Raw genomic sequence first — 16,109 nt, forward strand, 5'->3', positions numbered from 1 at the left:
TGATAGGAAATTGGAACAAGAGGATAACTATCAAATATCATTAATCTTATTTCTCTTAATTTTATTTATTTATTTCGGGGCAATGAGGTTTAAATGACTTGCCCAGGGTCACACAACTAGTAAATGTCAAGTGTCTGAGGTCGGATTTGAACTTAGATCCTCCTGAATCCAGGTCCATTACTTTATCCACTAGGTCACCTAGCTGCCTATTCTTATAATTATTCATTAGCGAGCATCGTATTTCTATGTGACCTGGTAAAGGTGATAAGCATAAATATAATTTATGATTCATCATATTGATGTTTTGTCTTAATTTTGGATTAGGCATACACCTGGGTATTCTTATAGACCAGTTTACCATGTTGTCTTCAAACACAGTATTCTGAGATCATTACTAAGTAGATATTACATAGGGCAGTAGACTTAAAATGTCAAGATTTTAAAAGTACTCCAATAAGTTTGATGGCATAAAGTTCTTAGAGAGGGGTATACCAACTATAATATTTCAGACATACATGGTATGTGCCAAGAATATTACCAGAGTAAATGGCTAGATTCCCATGTCTATCTCTTAGGAATCATTAGTTTCCTTCAAAACTCAATCCATGAACCACTGTTTACATCCACCCTGCTTTTTTCTTGTCCCTTCAAGTTGCTAGTGTTTTTCTCCTTTGCCCTCCCTATAAATTACCATGCATTTATTTTCTATATATCCTAAGTATGCTATATTTTTCCATGCTGATTGCTCTAATAGTATATAAGCTTCTTGGGATGAGGGAGCTTTTGGTTTTGTTTTTGTAATTCCATTTGTATATGTTATCTCATTTGTTACAATGCCCCTTTAAGGCAAGACCTGTTTTGTTTGCCTTTGGTATTGTATCCCATGCCTAACACAATATCTCATACAGAATAGTTGGATAATTCATATTTGTAGATTATACATGTATTCTAACATCTCTTTAAAAGTTGTCATCCCCTCATTAGAAAGTGAAGTCCTTGAGAGTAGAGACTGATTTGTATTTTTATTGCTAATGCCCATGTCTATGTGTAATATATAGAATCTATTATAGTCATTTAAGTTAGAGATAATAATGATGTGAAGTAGGAAGTGGATAAAAAGGGTGTTATGGAGCTAAAGTCAAGGAAAATGTAATAAGAACTTAATAAATACTTTGTCAAGCTAGGTATGTATAGCCCCATATATATAAAATAAGAAGGGATGATCTGAAGCCATTTCATCTAGTCCAGCTCCCTCACATTATTAATGAGGAAATTAAATGCCATAGTGAAGTTACTTGACTAAGGTCACAAAGGTTGTAAATATCAGAGGTGGGGTTGGATCTCAAGTACTTGGGTTCTGGATGCAACATTCTTTGCAGTCTCCTTGATTGACCACTAAATGCTTAATTACCATTTTGGTTGACACAATTTTTCATTATTATTTTCTTAAAGAACTCATTAAATTAGAAAACTAGTTTGTTTTGTTACAGAGAATCAACTGCTATGGCAGTAACATAAAAGGCAGGTTATGGAGAAAGGCAGGCAAAATTAGGAAATTCTAGTTAATGAGGAACCACAAATGGTAATTCTGCAACCAGGGATCCACCTTGCTTAATCTCATTTGCTGTAATGAAAGAAGACCATTTCTGTTTTGTACTCACCCAAATTAGTTGCAGCTGCAGTGTCAAGAAATGTACAATACTGAACATTTTATGTTTAGCAATCATTAAAATGTAGGCTGGGGAGGCATACATTAAACTAATAGACTGTATATATCGAAAAGGAATAGTGTCCTTAAATACCAGTATTAACACACAATTCTTTATTCATCATAAATACAGACAAATGATGGAATTCTGGGAATATAAACGATGATTAAAAATTCAGTGTTTGCCTAAGAATTTTCAGACACTCTAGGTAATTTTGCAAATTTGTATCAATCTTTTCCTCAATCATTCCTAGCTTTCAATTGGACTTTTAAGTCTCAAATCCAATGTTTAACTTCAATGAAATGAAGCACAATGGGCATGCAAATAGAATTAGGCTTCTGATTAAATTGCAATTCCTCAACCTGTATAGCATCTGTAGAAAGACACCTTCCTTTATGTATTTTGACATATAAATGGGGCCAATTCATCATTTCTAGTAATTCATACATAAGCCTGAATGAGATGATGGATCCAGTTGGTCCTCTAAACATAATGCACCTATGATACTTTGAAATTTCAATGAAAACCTTGAACACATTATAAAATATATTTTCCAAGGTTTGCATCTGTGCAGAAAGCTTTAAAAACACTCAAGAGAAAGATAACAAAATCTACACTGAACTATTATTTCTAAGCTATTTTATTGAAGCAATATTGTTACACCTAATTGAACTGGGAAAATTTCTTTCCTATAGAGGCAGATGAATCACCTCTGTAGTCCACATATCCCTGGGGCAAAAACAGACTCTAAAGTGGGGTCACAGTCATTGCACTGACTCCCAGAGAAATACTAGGAAGCTGAGTAGAAAATGCTCAGTGAAAATAAGGGACGATAGAAAATTTTGATGGCCAATCCATTCCATACTACCTTTTCTGTTTTTCTGTGGAATAGACGCCTGTTCCTTCGCAATCCCCTCTCCCCGCCACACACACACACTCTCTCACTTACATCTAAGTATGTCATTGGAAAGATGTTTAATCTGAAATTTAAATGAAATAGCATGTGAATAATATGATGTTTTATGACTTCTATGTCATAGGTAATACAGTTTATTAAAAATCATATATTCTCCTCCTCTGTTTCCTAACCTTTTGTTAATTTGGTTGCAAGATGGGTTTATATTCCTTTGATTATCAACTATCAATCACAGTATACTATAGTAGCAAAATATTTTTTTTAATTTGCATTGTGTTATCCATTAACCAAATTATTTATATCAAGTTTGTGGCTGAAGAAAATACTAGTATATATATTTTAAATGTAGGCTTACCTTTACTGAAATCCAGGGTAATTCATAACATAGTTTCTCTCTTAGCTTCCTAATAGTTTGGTGAATGAGTCCTTTTCAAGTAACTCACAATTTGACCCAGGGCAGGAATGGTCTTCTGAAATTCATTAACCCTAACTAGCCATACTGTAAAATTAGCAGAAGATATTTCCCAAAGTGTCCCAAAGGGAGACATTCAATGTGGATGGTGGAGTAATTTGGTGGAGGTGACACATCTAATTCTAAAGTTGGTATAACTATAATGTGAATAGAATTTTGAAATGAACTAATATTCTGGATCCATTTAACAGGCTTTTAAGAACTACTGTGTATACATCACAAGATCAGATGAGAGGAATTATGCCAAAAAAGGAAGAATGTTAGGAAAAACTGGGTTCAAATCTTTACTCCATTGCCTATTACCTATGGCAAGTCATTGAAACTCTCTGTCTCAGTTTCTTCATTTGTAAAATGAAGATATGAATAGCAGCCAGATGTCAGAGTTGTGAAATTTACACATTATAATTTAGGCAAAATTATACATATATATATATATATATAAATGTGAGATATTACTGCTATCTACTAATTGTCAATGACTAATAACTATCACTTATAATTATTATGACTTACATAAATTCAATCAAAATTATTTAATGATGCATTTCCTATAAGCTAAGAACTGTACTAGGCACTGCCACATAAAAAATAAAAATGAAACTTGTCTCTGACCTCAAAAGCTTTTATTGGCATGGCACAACATGTAAATTAAAATCTTTAGAAAAATGATGGGTGTCCTACTTAACCCTCTTATCTTTTTTTTTAATTGGTTGGCCAGTTCAAGATGTCTGATGGCGATTGGAAATGTGAGATTAGGGGTCAGGAGAGAGATTAGGGAAGGGGAGGTAGATCTGAGAATCATCAGCAAGAGATGGTAATTAAGTCTATGGGATCTGAGGAGATGACCAAGTGAAGTTGTATAGAGATTGAAGCAGATCCAGGAAAGAATCCCAAGAACATGGTTAGAAGACATGGTGAAGTGATTTTTGATCATTCTGGAACATGAGAGAGCAGTTGTCCTTTCAACCCTTGCTGAGGATCTGAGTGAACTCTGATATCTTGCATTAGGAGAAAGAAAAATGACTCCTACACTTTGAGATGGAGTTTGCTTCCTGTTCTCTTCTGCTATCCTTGAATCCAGGCTTCTGAGCTTCTTACAGAGAGAGGAGCTCCTGGGGCTATAGGTGTGGCCGCTGTTGCTCCTATTAATACAAGTGGCTGATGACTGGGGCACCATGGTGAAAACAAACACTACTGTTTCTCTGAAACCTCCCTGCTCTAAGAGTGAATGAAGTAAGGGGGCAGCTAGGTGATGCAGTGCATAGAGCACTGGCCCTGGATTCAGGAGGACCTGAGTTCAAATCCGACCTCAGACACTTAACACTTACTATCTGTGTGACCCTGGGCACTTAACCCCAATTGCCTCACCAAAAAAAAAAAAAAAAAGAGTGAATGAAGTGGATGGAGGTCAACCTAGGGGTAGTGGTCTTGATCCTGGAGCAGAGGTAGGACCAGAAACCATAACAAAAACCACTGCAAAGTATTGCAAATTCCACTGGGTTGGTGAGCTGGTAGGATGGAGGGAACACTGATTTCTCTTAAAATTTTATGCCTTCCTTTGTTTCTAGGCCATCATCCTGGTACAGGACAAAGATATACCTTTTCCTTATTCATTCATTCATTCATTCATTCAATAAACATTTCTTCAGTGTCAACTATGTGCCAGGTCCTGTGCTAGGCAGTGGAGATGCTAAAAGAGACAAAAGACAGTACCTGCCCTCCAGGAGTTTATAATCTAATAGGGGAGACAACATGCAAATAAATATATACAAAACAAAATATATATATATATATGTATATATATATATATATGATTAGTAGGAAATTATTAAAAGAAGGAAAGCACTGGTATTAAGTGGTGTTCAGGAAGGCTTCCTGTACAAGGAGAGATTTTATCTGAGACTTAAAAGACTAGGGGAAGTTAGTAGTTGGAGTAGAGGAAAAAAAAATATTCTAGGCATGAAGGATAGTCAGAGAAGACACCTGGAGCCTAGAGGTGCAGTATATGGTTTGTGGAATAGCCAGAAGCCCATTGTTATTGGTTTGAACATGTGTTTTGGGGAGTAAGGTATAAGGAGAAAGGAAAAGTAGGAGGGGCTAGGTTTTGAAGGGCTCTGAATGCCAAACACAGTATTTTAAATCTACTCCTAGAGGCAACAGGAAGCCACTGGAGTTTATTGAGTGGGATAATGGATAGCTGTATTTTAGGAAAATCACCAGCGGATGAATGGAGACTGCATTGGAGTGGGATGAGACTTGAGGCAGGCAGACCCATTAGGAGACTACTGTAGTAATCAAGGTACAAGATGATGAGGGCATGTCCTAGAGTGTTGGCAGTGTGTGGAGAGTAGGGGGAGTGTTTGAGAGATGTTACAAAGGTGCAGGTCTTAGCAAGAGCTGGGACTTTAGGGGAATGTGAGAGATAGTGAGAAATGCAGGATGACTCCTAGGTTGTGGGCCCGAGGGAGGAGAAGGATAGTGTTTCTCTCCACAGTAATAGGGAAGGTAGGAGGCAGGGAAGGGTTTAGGGGAAAAGACAATGAGTTCTGCTTTGGACACACTGAGTTTATTAAGATGTTAACTGGATATTCAGTTCAAATGTCTGATGGCGATTGGAAATGTGAGATTAGAGGTCAGGAGAGAGATTAGGGAAGGGGAGGTAGATCTGAGAATCATCAGCAAGAGATGGTAATTAAGTCTATGGGATCTGAGGAGATGACCAAGTGAAGTTGTATAGAGATTGAAGCAGATCCAGGAAAGAATCCCAAGGGCATGGTTAGAGGACATATACTTAGACACAAATTTTGGATGTCTTTGGACATGAGTCCCTGTAGTCACAATCAAAGATCAGGGATTCCCTTTTCTGACCCCTCCCTGACCTTGCTAGGGAATTCCCCCCCAAAATGACTTTTTAATACATTAAATTCCTCTGAAATGTTAAACCTGTCCTCCCAAAATGTAAGCTCAGTAAGAACATGGAGTGCTTTATGTTTGCTTTTCTATTTCCATTCCCTAGTACAGCAGACTTCTGAAAGTAGCTGGGTATTACAGTGGTTAGAGCTTTCATCTTGAAATCAAAAATACTTGAGGTCAAACACAGCCTCAGGCACTTACTAGATGTGACCCTAAGCAAGTCATTTGACCTCTGTCTTCCTCAATTTCACTTCTCAGAGCTGGAGTAAGAATAAAATGAGATCTTTGTGAATTGTTCACAAACCTTAAAGAGATATAATAAGTGTGAACTATTATTGCTGTTGAGGCTGCTGTTGGTGGTATTGATGATGGTGGTAGTAGTAATTATTGTAGTTATAATAGTAGTGGTATAGTGTTTGGTACATAGTTATGGCTTAGCAAATGTTTGTTGAATGAATGAATGAAAGCAATCAGAAGGAAGTATAGGAAAAAACCAGAGATGAATGCCTCAATAGAGGATTTTAAAATCTATTTCCCCCCTTTTTTATTAAATACATAAAACATAATTTGATCATAGTTTTCTAAGTATCTAGGTCTTTGAATAGAGGGAACTGAAGGGAGTGAAGGGATCCCATACAGGATGGGGCCTCATGAGTTAAGTATAGATAGTAGAGCTGATATTTTAATACACTGAGCAACATTTCACTTCATCCCCTGGGTTTGTTTCAGTCCAGTTTAAGCAAAGTTAACCCAAATTCCTCAGCTCAACCTCAAAGCATTGGCTTCAAGATGGGTGGAACAGTGGAGACATTTGGCGTTTGAGTGCCATCTGGTAATTAAAAGAAACACTGGGGCTGTTTAGAATGGCAATCCTATGCCAGAGGGAAATTGACAAAGCCCTTGACCTGTCCATTCAGGTAGAGCATCACCTGGTGGATAATTGAGACATTTCAACTCTCTTGTTGTCTGAGTTGGCCCTTTCTGTAAGTGAGAGGAAGACAGCACTTGAGCCACATGATCCAGGTACCCCCATTAGAGGGGAAAGTAAATACACAGTAATGAGGGGAGATGGGGAAAAGGAGTCCATCAGGACCATGGAGGGCATAAGAAAAGACCTTAGGTAGGACTTGGCCCTTGAGCCCAGCTTTAAGTGCTAATGGGAGCCATTTGGTAAGAAAACTATTTCCGACACATGTTTAGGATCTTTCTACGGTAGTTTTATCAGAACCAAATGGAAACAACCCAAATGGAGGCTAATATCCAATCATTATTTTTCTGAGCCTAGAACAGTGACACATACCTTCTATTAAATGAATGTTCCTTCCTTTGAAGAAGAGAGTTAATTCATCCCTCCATACTGTTTCCTTTTATCTCGTGCTATGTGGATGCATGTCTTTTTCATGGAGTGTAACATCAAGCAGTGAATGAAAATGAATTTGCTCTGAATGTTGGATTTAGAGAGGAGTGTAAATAAATGTTACAAATTTAAGTAAAGGCTCTTTTGAGTCCTAAGCATGCTGATCATTTCCTAAAATCATCTGGTATCTGTAAAAAGTACTTTAAATTTAGTTTGTATATGGGAGAGAGAGAGAGAGAGAGAGAGAGAGAGAGAGAGAGAGAGAGAGAGAGAGAGAGAAGCAAAAAAGAGAAAAGAAAAGAAGTTAAAGCTATAGATTTATTGCAAGTACTCTGCTTCCCAAAGTGTTTCCATTTTTCTCACTCCCTATAGAGCTACTTTAGAATAAACCTGTCAGGAAGCAGGGAGAGATGAGTACTGATTTATTAATAACAGTAAAATGTGACTTAGACTTCAAGATACATTAAAATTGGTGAAGGATCACTTAAGTCTAGGGAATGGACCATTGTTTCTATGTTCAGAATGATTCCCTAAGAAAATCAGACATAAGGTAAAGCATGTAAGCCATTAGTTTAAGAACAAAAGTAAGAAAAATAAAGGGAAAAAATTAAAGAAATTAAAACTGTCGACAAACAATTCCTGTCAAATTTTCACCAAAGGACAGGGATGTAATCATGTTTAAACCTTCAAAATCCTGCTGAAATTAGAATAACAAACTCAATGAATCTTTTCACTTGGCCTTTTTTTTTTTTCTAAGTGTTGAAAGAGCACCTGTAGAGAGGTGACTCTGATGTTCCTGATAATCAGAGTGGGCAGGAAGGAGTCCAAAAGGATCCACCAGTACTCCCCTTTGCTGACAGATTGTAAAATAATGTTTCTCCTCCCTCTTGTAACAGATTTACATTCTGATATTAGTGATCTAATCTCCCATATATGGAGAGCTAACGTTTTTCTTATTACCAGAGAAGCAAAGTATTTCTATCTCAGGGTATATCAACTTTTACAGACTTTTAAGGCTGTCTTATACAATACTTTTAGCTTCTTGGGAAAATGGAAGGTAAAGGAAGTCTGAAGTGAGAAAAAAAAAGACAACTTTTTATTTTGGCTGGTTGAAGCACAATTAATGAAACCTAATTCATTTGACTTGACCAATTTTTCTCAAAGAATCACTAGCCATTAGAAATGGAAAGAATCTGATAATTTATTCAATCTGACCCCCTCACTTTTGTTTCATAAAGCTAGCCCTTTAACAGTTGGGTTATTTTTTTCCCCTCCCAATGATAAAGGTCATGAATATTTTCTGCTTCACTGAGCCCCTAATTTATATAACTGTTTGAGTCACAAATGCATTTTAATAAGCTTCTGGTATTATAACTAATTTGACATATGGTTTTATGAAATTCCATTTTGTAGCCAAATTGCTGAACAAGCTGTAATAAAGATACTGTTTATATTATACATTAAACACTTCTACTTCTTCCAGGCACTCTATCGAAAATCTTAGAATTCAGCAACGCAAAGAGAGGAGTTATAATCACTTAAAAATCTTTGTGCATTTCAAAGGAAAAACGGCCATCTGCATGGCTCACATACCTCTGTAGCAAACTGCTGCAAGCCACCAATATTAATTGGTCCCTCTTCTGTTGCATATAAATTGCATCCACCTACACAAAGATCTGAAGTTGGACACACCATTCCACAAGTCAGACCAAGGGGATTATCTGAGAAGATCATTTTAGCTGCTCCATAGTAGTTCTGCAGATATAAAATAAAATAAGCAATGCTATTACATTACAGAAAGGTGAGGATACAGGAAATATAAACATTTATAATATTTAATTTATTAGCTATGTGATTTGAAGATCATTAAGGGTGTAAAAATGTCTCTGTAGTGTACAGTAAGATATGCCCAGTGAACATTTAATGAATCATCATCACTTAATAATATTTATTAAGCTTCCCTAATTGATGATGATTAGATAAAATTAGAAACTATTAACCATTCATGAATTTTATAAAATGTTTTCAATATTTAAATACTTTGAACTAGTTTTAAATTCAGATGTCATTGAAATATATGCTGACTGTAAATATCTAATTTCATTTTAAACAACAGTGACTCCTTGACTTTAAATGGAAATATATGAAGAAAAATCAAAACCCAGATTCTTTAAACTAAAATCTTCCCTATTTTGTCTCTGTATTTCTCTCAATTCCTCCATAGTTTTCCTTTGCTAATTTATCCTGAAGTTCTAATATCCTTTCTCCCCTGATCCTACTAAATTGAAGTGGGGCAGCTAGGTGGCACAGTGGATAGAGGACTGGCCCTGAAGTTGGGAATACATGAGTTTGAATCTCACCTCAGACACTTACTGTATAACCCTGAGAAACTCACTTAAGCCCAATTGCCTTAAATATCCTGGCCATCTCCAATCATCCTGAAATACAAGTGACAAAAAGCCTCTATTTGAATGTGTTGCAGTTTAGTAGAAGGTGTATGCAATGCATAACCTTTTGGAACTCGGGGTCAACTGTCTGCTGAGGCATTGCAATTGTAATTTACTGGTGAAGTAACTCATTACAGCAGCAAAATTTAGTTTTGGAGATGTGTAACATGTGAATTCTTGTTGCATCATACTATTACCTAGTACACACACACACACACATCTTGTATGTGTATGAGGTATTGTATGTCAAATATTTAATTTTGAAATTTAAGTGAATTGTAATTTTTCTTAGAACTTTCTTATACTTTTTTGATACACTGAGGGTGTGTTGGAATTGGCTCACAATGCATGGTAAAAGCAAACTGTTAAATTTTCACTGTCTGTGTTTACACCTTGGAAATTGACAAACAACATAAATCAGGGATTATTTTATTGCTTTTCTTGCTGTCTAGACTTAAGAAAGTGATGGAGAAAATGTTAATGCTATGGATTCAACTTGAAAGTGAATGATGCTGTTTTCAGAGAGCTGATTAATAAGCATTTTTCAATACCCCCTGTCATGTGAGAAGTGTTAGAAACCAAGCTTTGGCTCTTGCTGTTTTAGTCTTTGACACAAATATGTGAAGGATCTATGGTCTCTTCAGCTTGGGAAAACTTCCCAGGGACAGTATATCCATACCAATCTATGTATGACATAGATAATTCATAAGGAATTGCTTGAAGCACTTTGAGATTAAGTAACTTGCTCAGGGTCATGCAACTAGCAAGTGTCAAGGGCAAATTTTCAACCCAGTTTCTTCTTGACTTCAAGTCATTATGGCATGCTAATTCTGTGTAGTTATGCAGAATTAATCATTTAAAACTTAAAAATTAAAAATACAACTAGCCAAGTACTACATAAACAGTAAGCATAATGAATTGTTGGGGTAGTATACTATTATGTAAAATTTTTAGGAGGAAACATAAAAATTTAAGAGAAAATAATTTCCCAGTAGAATCTAACAGGAATGATATATGATTAAATTAAAACCTGAGACTACATTCACAAGAATATTGATTTGGTAATGAACCTCAAATTGAGTTCCACAGTTCACCTCTGAACAGACAATATTGGTGGCAGGTGTCAGAGTTCTATAATGTTTAGCACTGAAATGAAATATAGAGAGTGACTAGTCTAATTCTTTCTATAGATGGGGAAACTGATGTCCAGGGAAGTGATGGGAATTGTGCAAGGCCACAGACCCAGTTAATGGGAATCTCAAGACTAGAACCCAGAAACTATCCCCTTTCATTACATTGTTTCCATTTAGAGAAGAAACCCCAAAATGATTTTTGTTTCACATTACATGAATAGTTGGTGATTATAGTAGACTGTGATGTTTCCATTACAAATCATTTATCTATAGTCAGTAATTATGGCATATTATTAGCTTGGACTAAGCACGTTGTTCTCAAACTTTTTAGTCCCTCATTCGCTTGAAGATCTTCATGGTTCTAGGCATAGTTCTATGTAACCCAGGCATCAAGTATAAATGTGATGGTTGGGTTTCTAATCCAAGGATTTAACTATTTCTTAAATGCTTGCTCTATGCCAAGTACTGTGCAAAGTATGAATATTATCTCATTTGATCATTATAACTACCCTGGGATATGGGTGCTATTATTATTCTCATTTTAATATTGAAGAAACTGAGGCAGGTAGGTTAAGTGACTTGCCTACAATCACATTTGAACTCAGGTGTTCCTGATTCTAGGCCTGCTGCACAACCTAGCTGCTGCATATAATCAAGTACCTATTGAGTATATACTTCCATATATTTACAGCACCGACTGAGGAAGGCCCTGTGAGAGACTTAAATTGTTGTCCAACTTGGTTTTTCCTTTAAGTAGAGTCATTAGATAGACAATCAGATGATAGATTTAGAGATGAAAGGAACCTGTCATTTTGCAGATAATGAAATTTAGGCTTAAGTGACTTGCCTAAGATCACACAAGTAGTGAAAAACAGAGGATTTTATGACTTGAGGAAAACACATTAAAAACTGAATAATAACAAAAAATCTAAATATTAATTGAAGACAATATAAGGGATGTCACCAGGTCATGCATGATAATTTACCTACTGCACTAGATCCATAATTTTTCAATATAGGGGAAGAAAGAGACAGAGAGATTACCTCAAACTGAGATAGTCAAAGAAGGTGTAACAGAGGAGAATAAATGCTGCAGTGGGAAAACAAAAAGCATGTTTAGTATAAAGCAACTAAAAGGATTTAATATTGGAATGAACTGGAAGACAAGTCAGGGAGGTAGAATGGGATCAGATTCTAAAGAGCTTGCTATGATGTCTAAACCTAATTATCCCTTAAACTAGTCATAACACCCTCATCTTATAAAGTACATAGATTTAAGATCTGTATTATTTTCTTCCATTTTTTTTTGTGGGGCAATGAGGGTTAAGTGACTTGCCCAGGGTCACACAGCTAGTAAGTATCAAGTATCTGAGGCCAGATTTGAACTCCGGTCCTCCTGAATCCAGGGCCTGTTCTTTATCCACTGTACTACCTAGCTCCTCTGGATCCGTATAATTTTCAACACTTCCCTTTCCCTTAAACCCTTTCCCCCACCTTAATTTTCTTGCCTGATGTTTCATTGCTCCCCTTCACACACCCCAAGTATCAGCTAAACCAGATGATTTACCATTTGCCAAATATGCCCTAAGCCTTACCTGTTCTGTAGTTCTACTCATAATTCTCCCTCTGCCTGGAAATTCTTTTGCTCTCTCCTCCCTCATCTCCACCTGCTGAAATGCTAATGTCCTTCAAGTTCAACCTCAGATCATTCTTCTTTGATAAAACTCTTCTTTGTATCCCCTCCCCCCAACAAATAGTAAGCTCTCCTTAATGCTTCCCAAACATTTTTTAAAACCTCTTTTGAAGAATTTACCCTTGCATCATCAATCCTTCTTTTAATATCTTGTCTCCCTTATAAGTCCTTTTAGGGTAAGGACCATTATCTTTATATAACTCAAAGCAGCCCAATTCCCTACCTAGAGTGAAAATTTGTTGAACTGAAGAAGGGTCCTAAAGCAGTTGTGCTTTTTGAAGGGGGTTACATTTGTTATCACCTCCTTGCAGAAATACATGCCTTTTGAATATCCAAGGGTGGGGAAGAGAGAAAAAATGGAGAACAAGAGCTAGAGAACATGAAAACAGAGATGTGAAGAAGGTGAAAAATTTGTGAGTACCTCTTGTTTTGCCAGTAATAAGTATTCAAAAAATGGTTTTGATTCATTGTCACAAAATAAGAGATGTGGTCAGAGGAGTAGAAACTGTGGCTAAAGGTAATAATAACTCATTTATATAGTGCTTCATGGCTTGAAATGTACTTGTCTTTAACAAGCCTGTGAGGTGGCTAGTGCAAGTATCATTAGGCCTTATTTATAGTTGAAGAAATTAAGGCTCATATTTAAAGTGAATTACCCAGTCACATAACAATTCAGAGTTGGCACCATGGCTCAAAACATGGTCTTTGGAGTTCATGGTTCCTGTATATTTCTAATGCACCATACTAACTCTTTTAAGAACAGGAAATGTAATGTGATATTATGCAAAGAAAAGGTCTAAGTAATAGTTTGAAATGCTTCCAAACCAAAGCGCCCAATCAGAAGTTCAAAAGTCCTAGTTTTGCAATCACAAAATTCTCTTTAAATGGTCCTAGACTTGGCTTCAAGGATCAGAGATAATTAGAAACATAATAGAAAATTGATAATCAGAACCATAATAGAAAATTAGGTAATAATGTATCAACTTTACCTACAGTAATTCAATGACATTTTTGTTTCTGATAACCAAAGAGAAGATATCAGAAAACCTCCTTCCAAATAAGAGAAGACTCACAGCTTATTTTTAAAAATCTCTCTCTTATAAAGAAAGGAAGGAGGGCAGCTAGGTGGCGCAGTGGATAGAGCACCGGCCCTGGAGTCAGGAGTACCTGAGTTCAAATCCGGCCTCAGACACTTAACACTTACTAGTTGTTTGACCCTCGGCAAGTCACTTAACCCCAATTGCCTCACTAAAAAAAAAAAAAAAAAAGAAAAGAAAGGAAGGAAGGAACAAAGGAAGGAACGAAGAAATGAAGGGAAAGAAAGAAAAAGAAGAATTAAAGTCTTTTAGTAGTTTTAGAAGAGTACTTGGGAGAATAAATACTGTACTTTTTATAGGAAGCACACCCTATTACAGTAAGGTGCATTTGTGTTATTCAGTTTCTTTGTAATCATTTTTGTTTTCTACTAGATAAACTATATTATACACTGAGTCTATATATTGGATGGGAGGGGGAAGGGAAGGAAAGACACAAAAGAAACATCTGCTCCTGGATTTCATGAACTTTATCATTTTGAAAAACAATAACTTTTACACCTCCTTTTAACAAGAATAAAAATGATAAAAATGTAATGTTTAAGGGTGCCATTTTAAAATCCAACAGGAAATATGGGTGTTAATATTCTCTCCAGACCATTAACTCACCCATATTGTGCAGGTGTTATATATTTGACTACTCATTGGAGATTTTTAAAGCATGTTCTTTCATAAACTATGTGTCATTTGGGTGAGTTAATGTTTTTGTAAGAACTTTAACTTTTTATTCTAGTTTTTTTTTACTTTAAATTCACAACCTTAACATTTCATTATTGCCATTCCTCAAGAGTCTAATCATTTTTATAGTTATTACCAAAAAGTAAGGAAAACTCACAAACCAGACATCATGTCATATAATATAACAAATTTAACAAAGAGTCCCATAGCATTTAGGCCTGTATTTCTCTATAAAATTATCGATACAGCTGGTGAATTTATTTTAAAGTGCTGCATTCTTTCTTCCAAAGACAATTTTCACAGATGGAGCAACCCTTTGAAGAGAAACCTTAGTCTGTTATGTTTTAAAAATAATTTGGTTGAATTTCACTAACTTAAAAATTATTTTTGGTAGGAAGAAAGGAACATATAAATTGCTTGTATTTTTGTATTGGGACATCAAATGGGTGCATTATTTCACTTCAGCAAGAATGAGCTAAAAAAAAGAAAAAATAACTAAAGGGAAAATATTTAATAAATAAATACACACAAATATATGTATATGTTTATATATATTTATGTATGTGTAGCTATCTATCTTTATATATCTTTATCTATCTATCTGATGGCTAGGATGTCTAGTCAATATTTAGAAGTTGTAATCTGCTGGGGCGGGGAGGGGGAGGCTGAATTTAGCAGTCTTTCAGGCATTCAATAATAGGGTTTACTTTTATTCTTTTGGGGGAAGAACTAACTTATACTGAGAAAAATGAAAGATAGGAATAGTTACTAGACTATGATTTTATTGGCACAGGGAACTCCTAGGTGAGGGAAGCATCCTTCACCAATGTAGGTCAGCATCTTCTCTGGATTTTACAGTCTTAGTTTCCTTCAGGCATTAAGAGATTATGTAATTTGCCCAGAGTCAGACAGCCAGTTTGTGTCTCTCTGAAATGAGACTTGAATGCAATTGTCTTCCTGACTCTGAGATAATAAATTTTTTTCTCCACTATTCTATCTACACTGCCTGCAGAAATATGGTTTACTTTTGCTTCTTTAGTACCATGAGTTTTAATAAAGTCATGCATATAAACATAAAAAACCAAAAAAAAATTTATGACACATTTTAATATTACAGAAAAAATTGTTGAGAAATCTCCCCCAGTAAAAAAAGAGCTTTGCCTATATGTAGTCAAGTGTGTCCACCTAATAAAGCTATAACTGAATCACTGTCTATTAACCTTTAATGTTAATCCTGCCCACAGTTCATCATTTCCTTGTTCATCAAAACTCTTTAACTCCCTCACCAGCAAGCTCTTAATGAGCTGTTGGCTAGACTTAAGACTAGCTGGACTAGTCCCAATGCATATTTCTTAAAAGTGACACTTTTAAGCTGTGAAAAGGCGATGGGAAGAAGAACATGCACAACATTAATTTTTTGCCGCTATAAGAGAGACTTATGTGCAAGATTGGCAATGGAGGGGGGCATACTGTGTGCTTTAAATGAAAAGAAATGCTGACAGAATGTTTCAGTTTAGTTTTCTTTTTGAACTGTACTTCATAATAGAGAGATTAATTTGTAAGGATATTAATAAGAATTGGATAGTTATGTAGTTATGTTTTGGTAAAACGTATCTGGCGTAAGCTGAAATACATTGTTATTCATTCATTTCAGTCATATCTGACTCCGTGATGCAATTTGGGGATTTCTCAACAAA

The 16,109-nt window shown here is 35.7% G+C and overlaps 1 protein-coding gene across 1 annotated transcript in view; it reads right to left on the reverse strand.

Moving 5' to 3' along the window:
• DPYD (dihydropyrimidine dehydrogenase) overlaps positions 1-16,109 on the reverse strand; it is a 1,058,206-nt gene that overhangs the window by 758,694 nt on the left and 283,403 nt on the right. The window contains 1 exon segment of the mRNA XM_043962696.1: positions 8,961-9,122. Coding sequence (XP_043818631.1) covers positions 8,961-9,122 — 162 coding nt within the window.

This window comes from Dromiciops gliroides, chromosome 4, assembly GCF_019393635.1.
Source record: "Dromiciops gliroides isolate mDroGli1 chromosome 4, mDroGli1.pri, whole genome shotgun sequence".
Classification (NCBI taxonomy): Eukaryota; Metazoa; Chordata; class Mammalia; order Microbiotheria; family Microbiotheriidae; genus Dromiciops; species Dromiciops gliroides.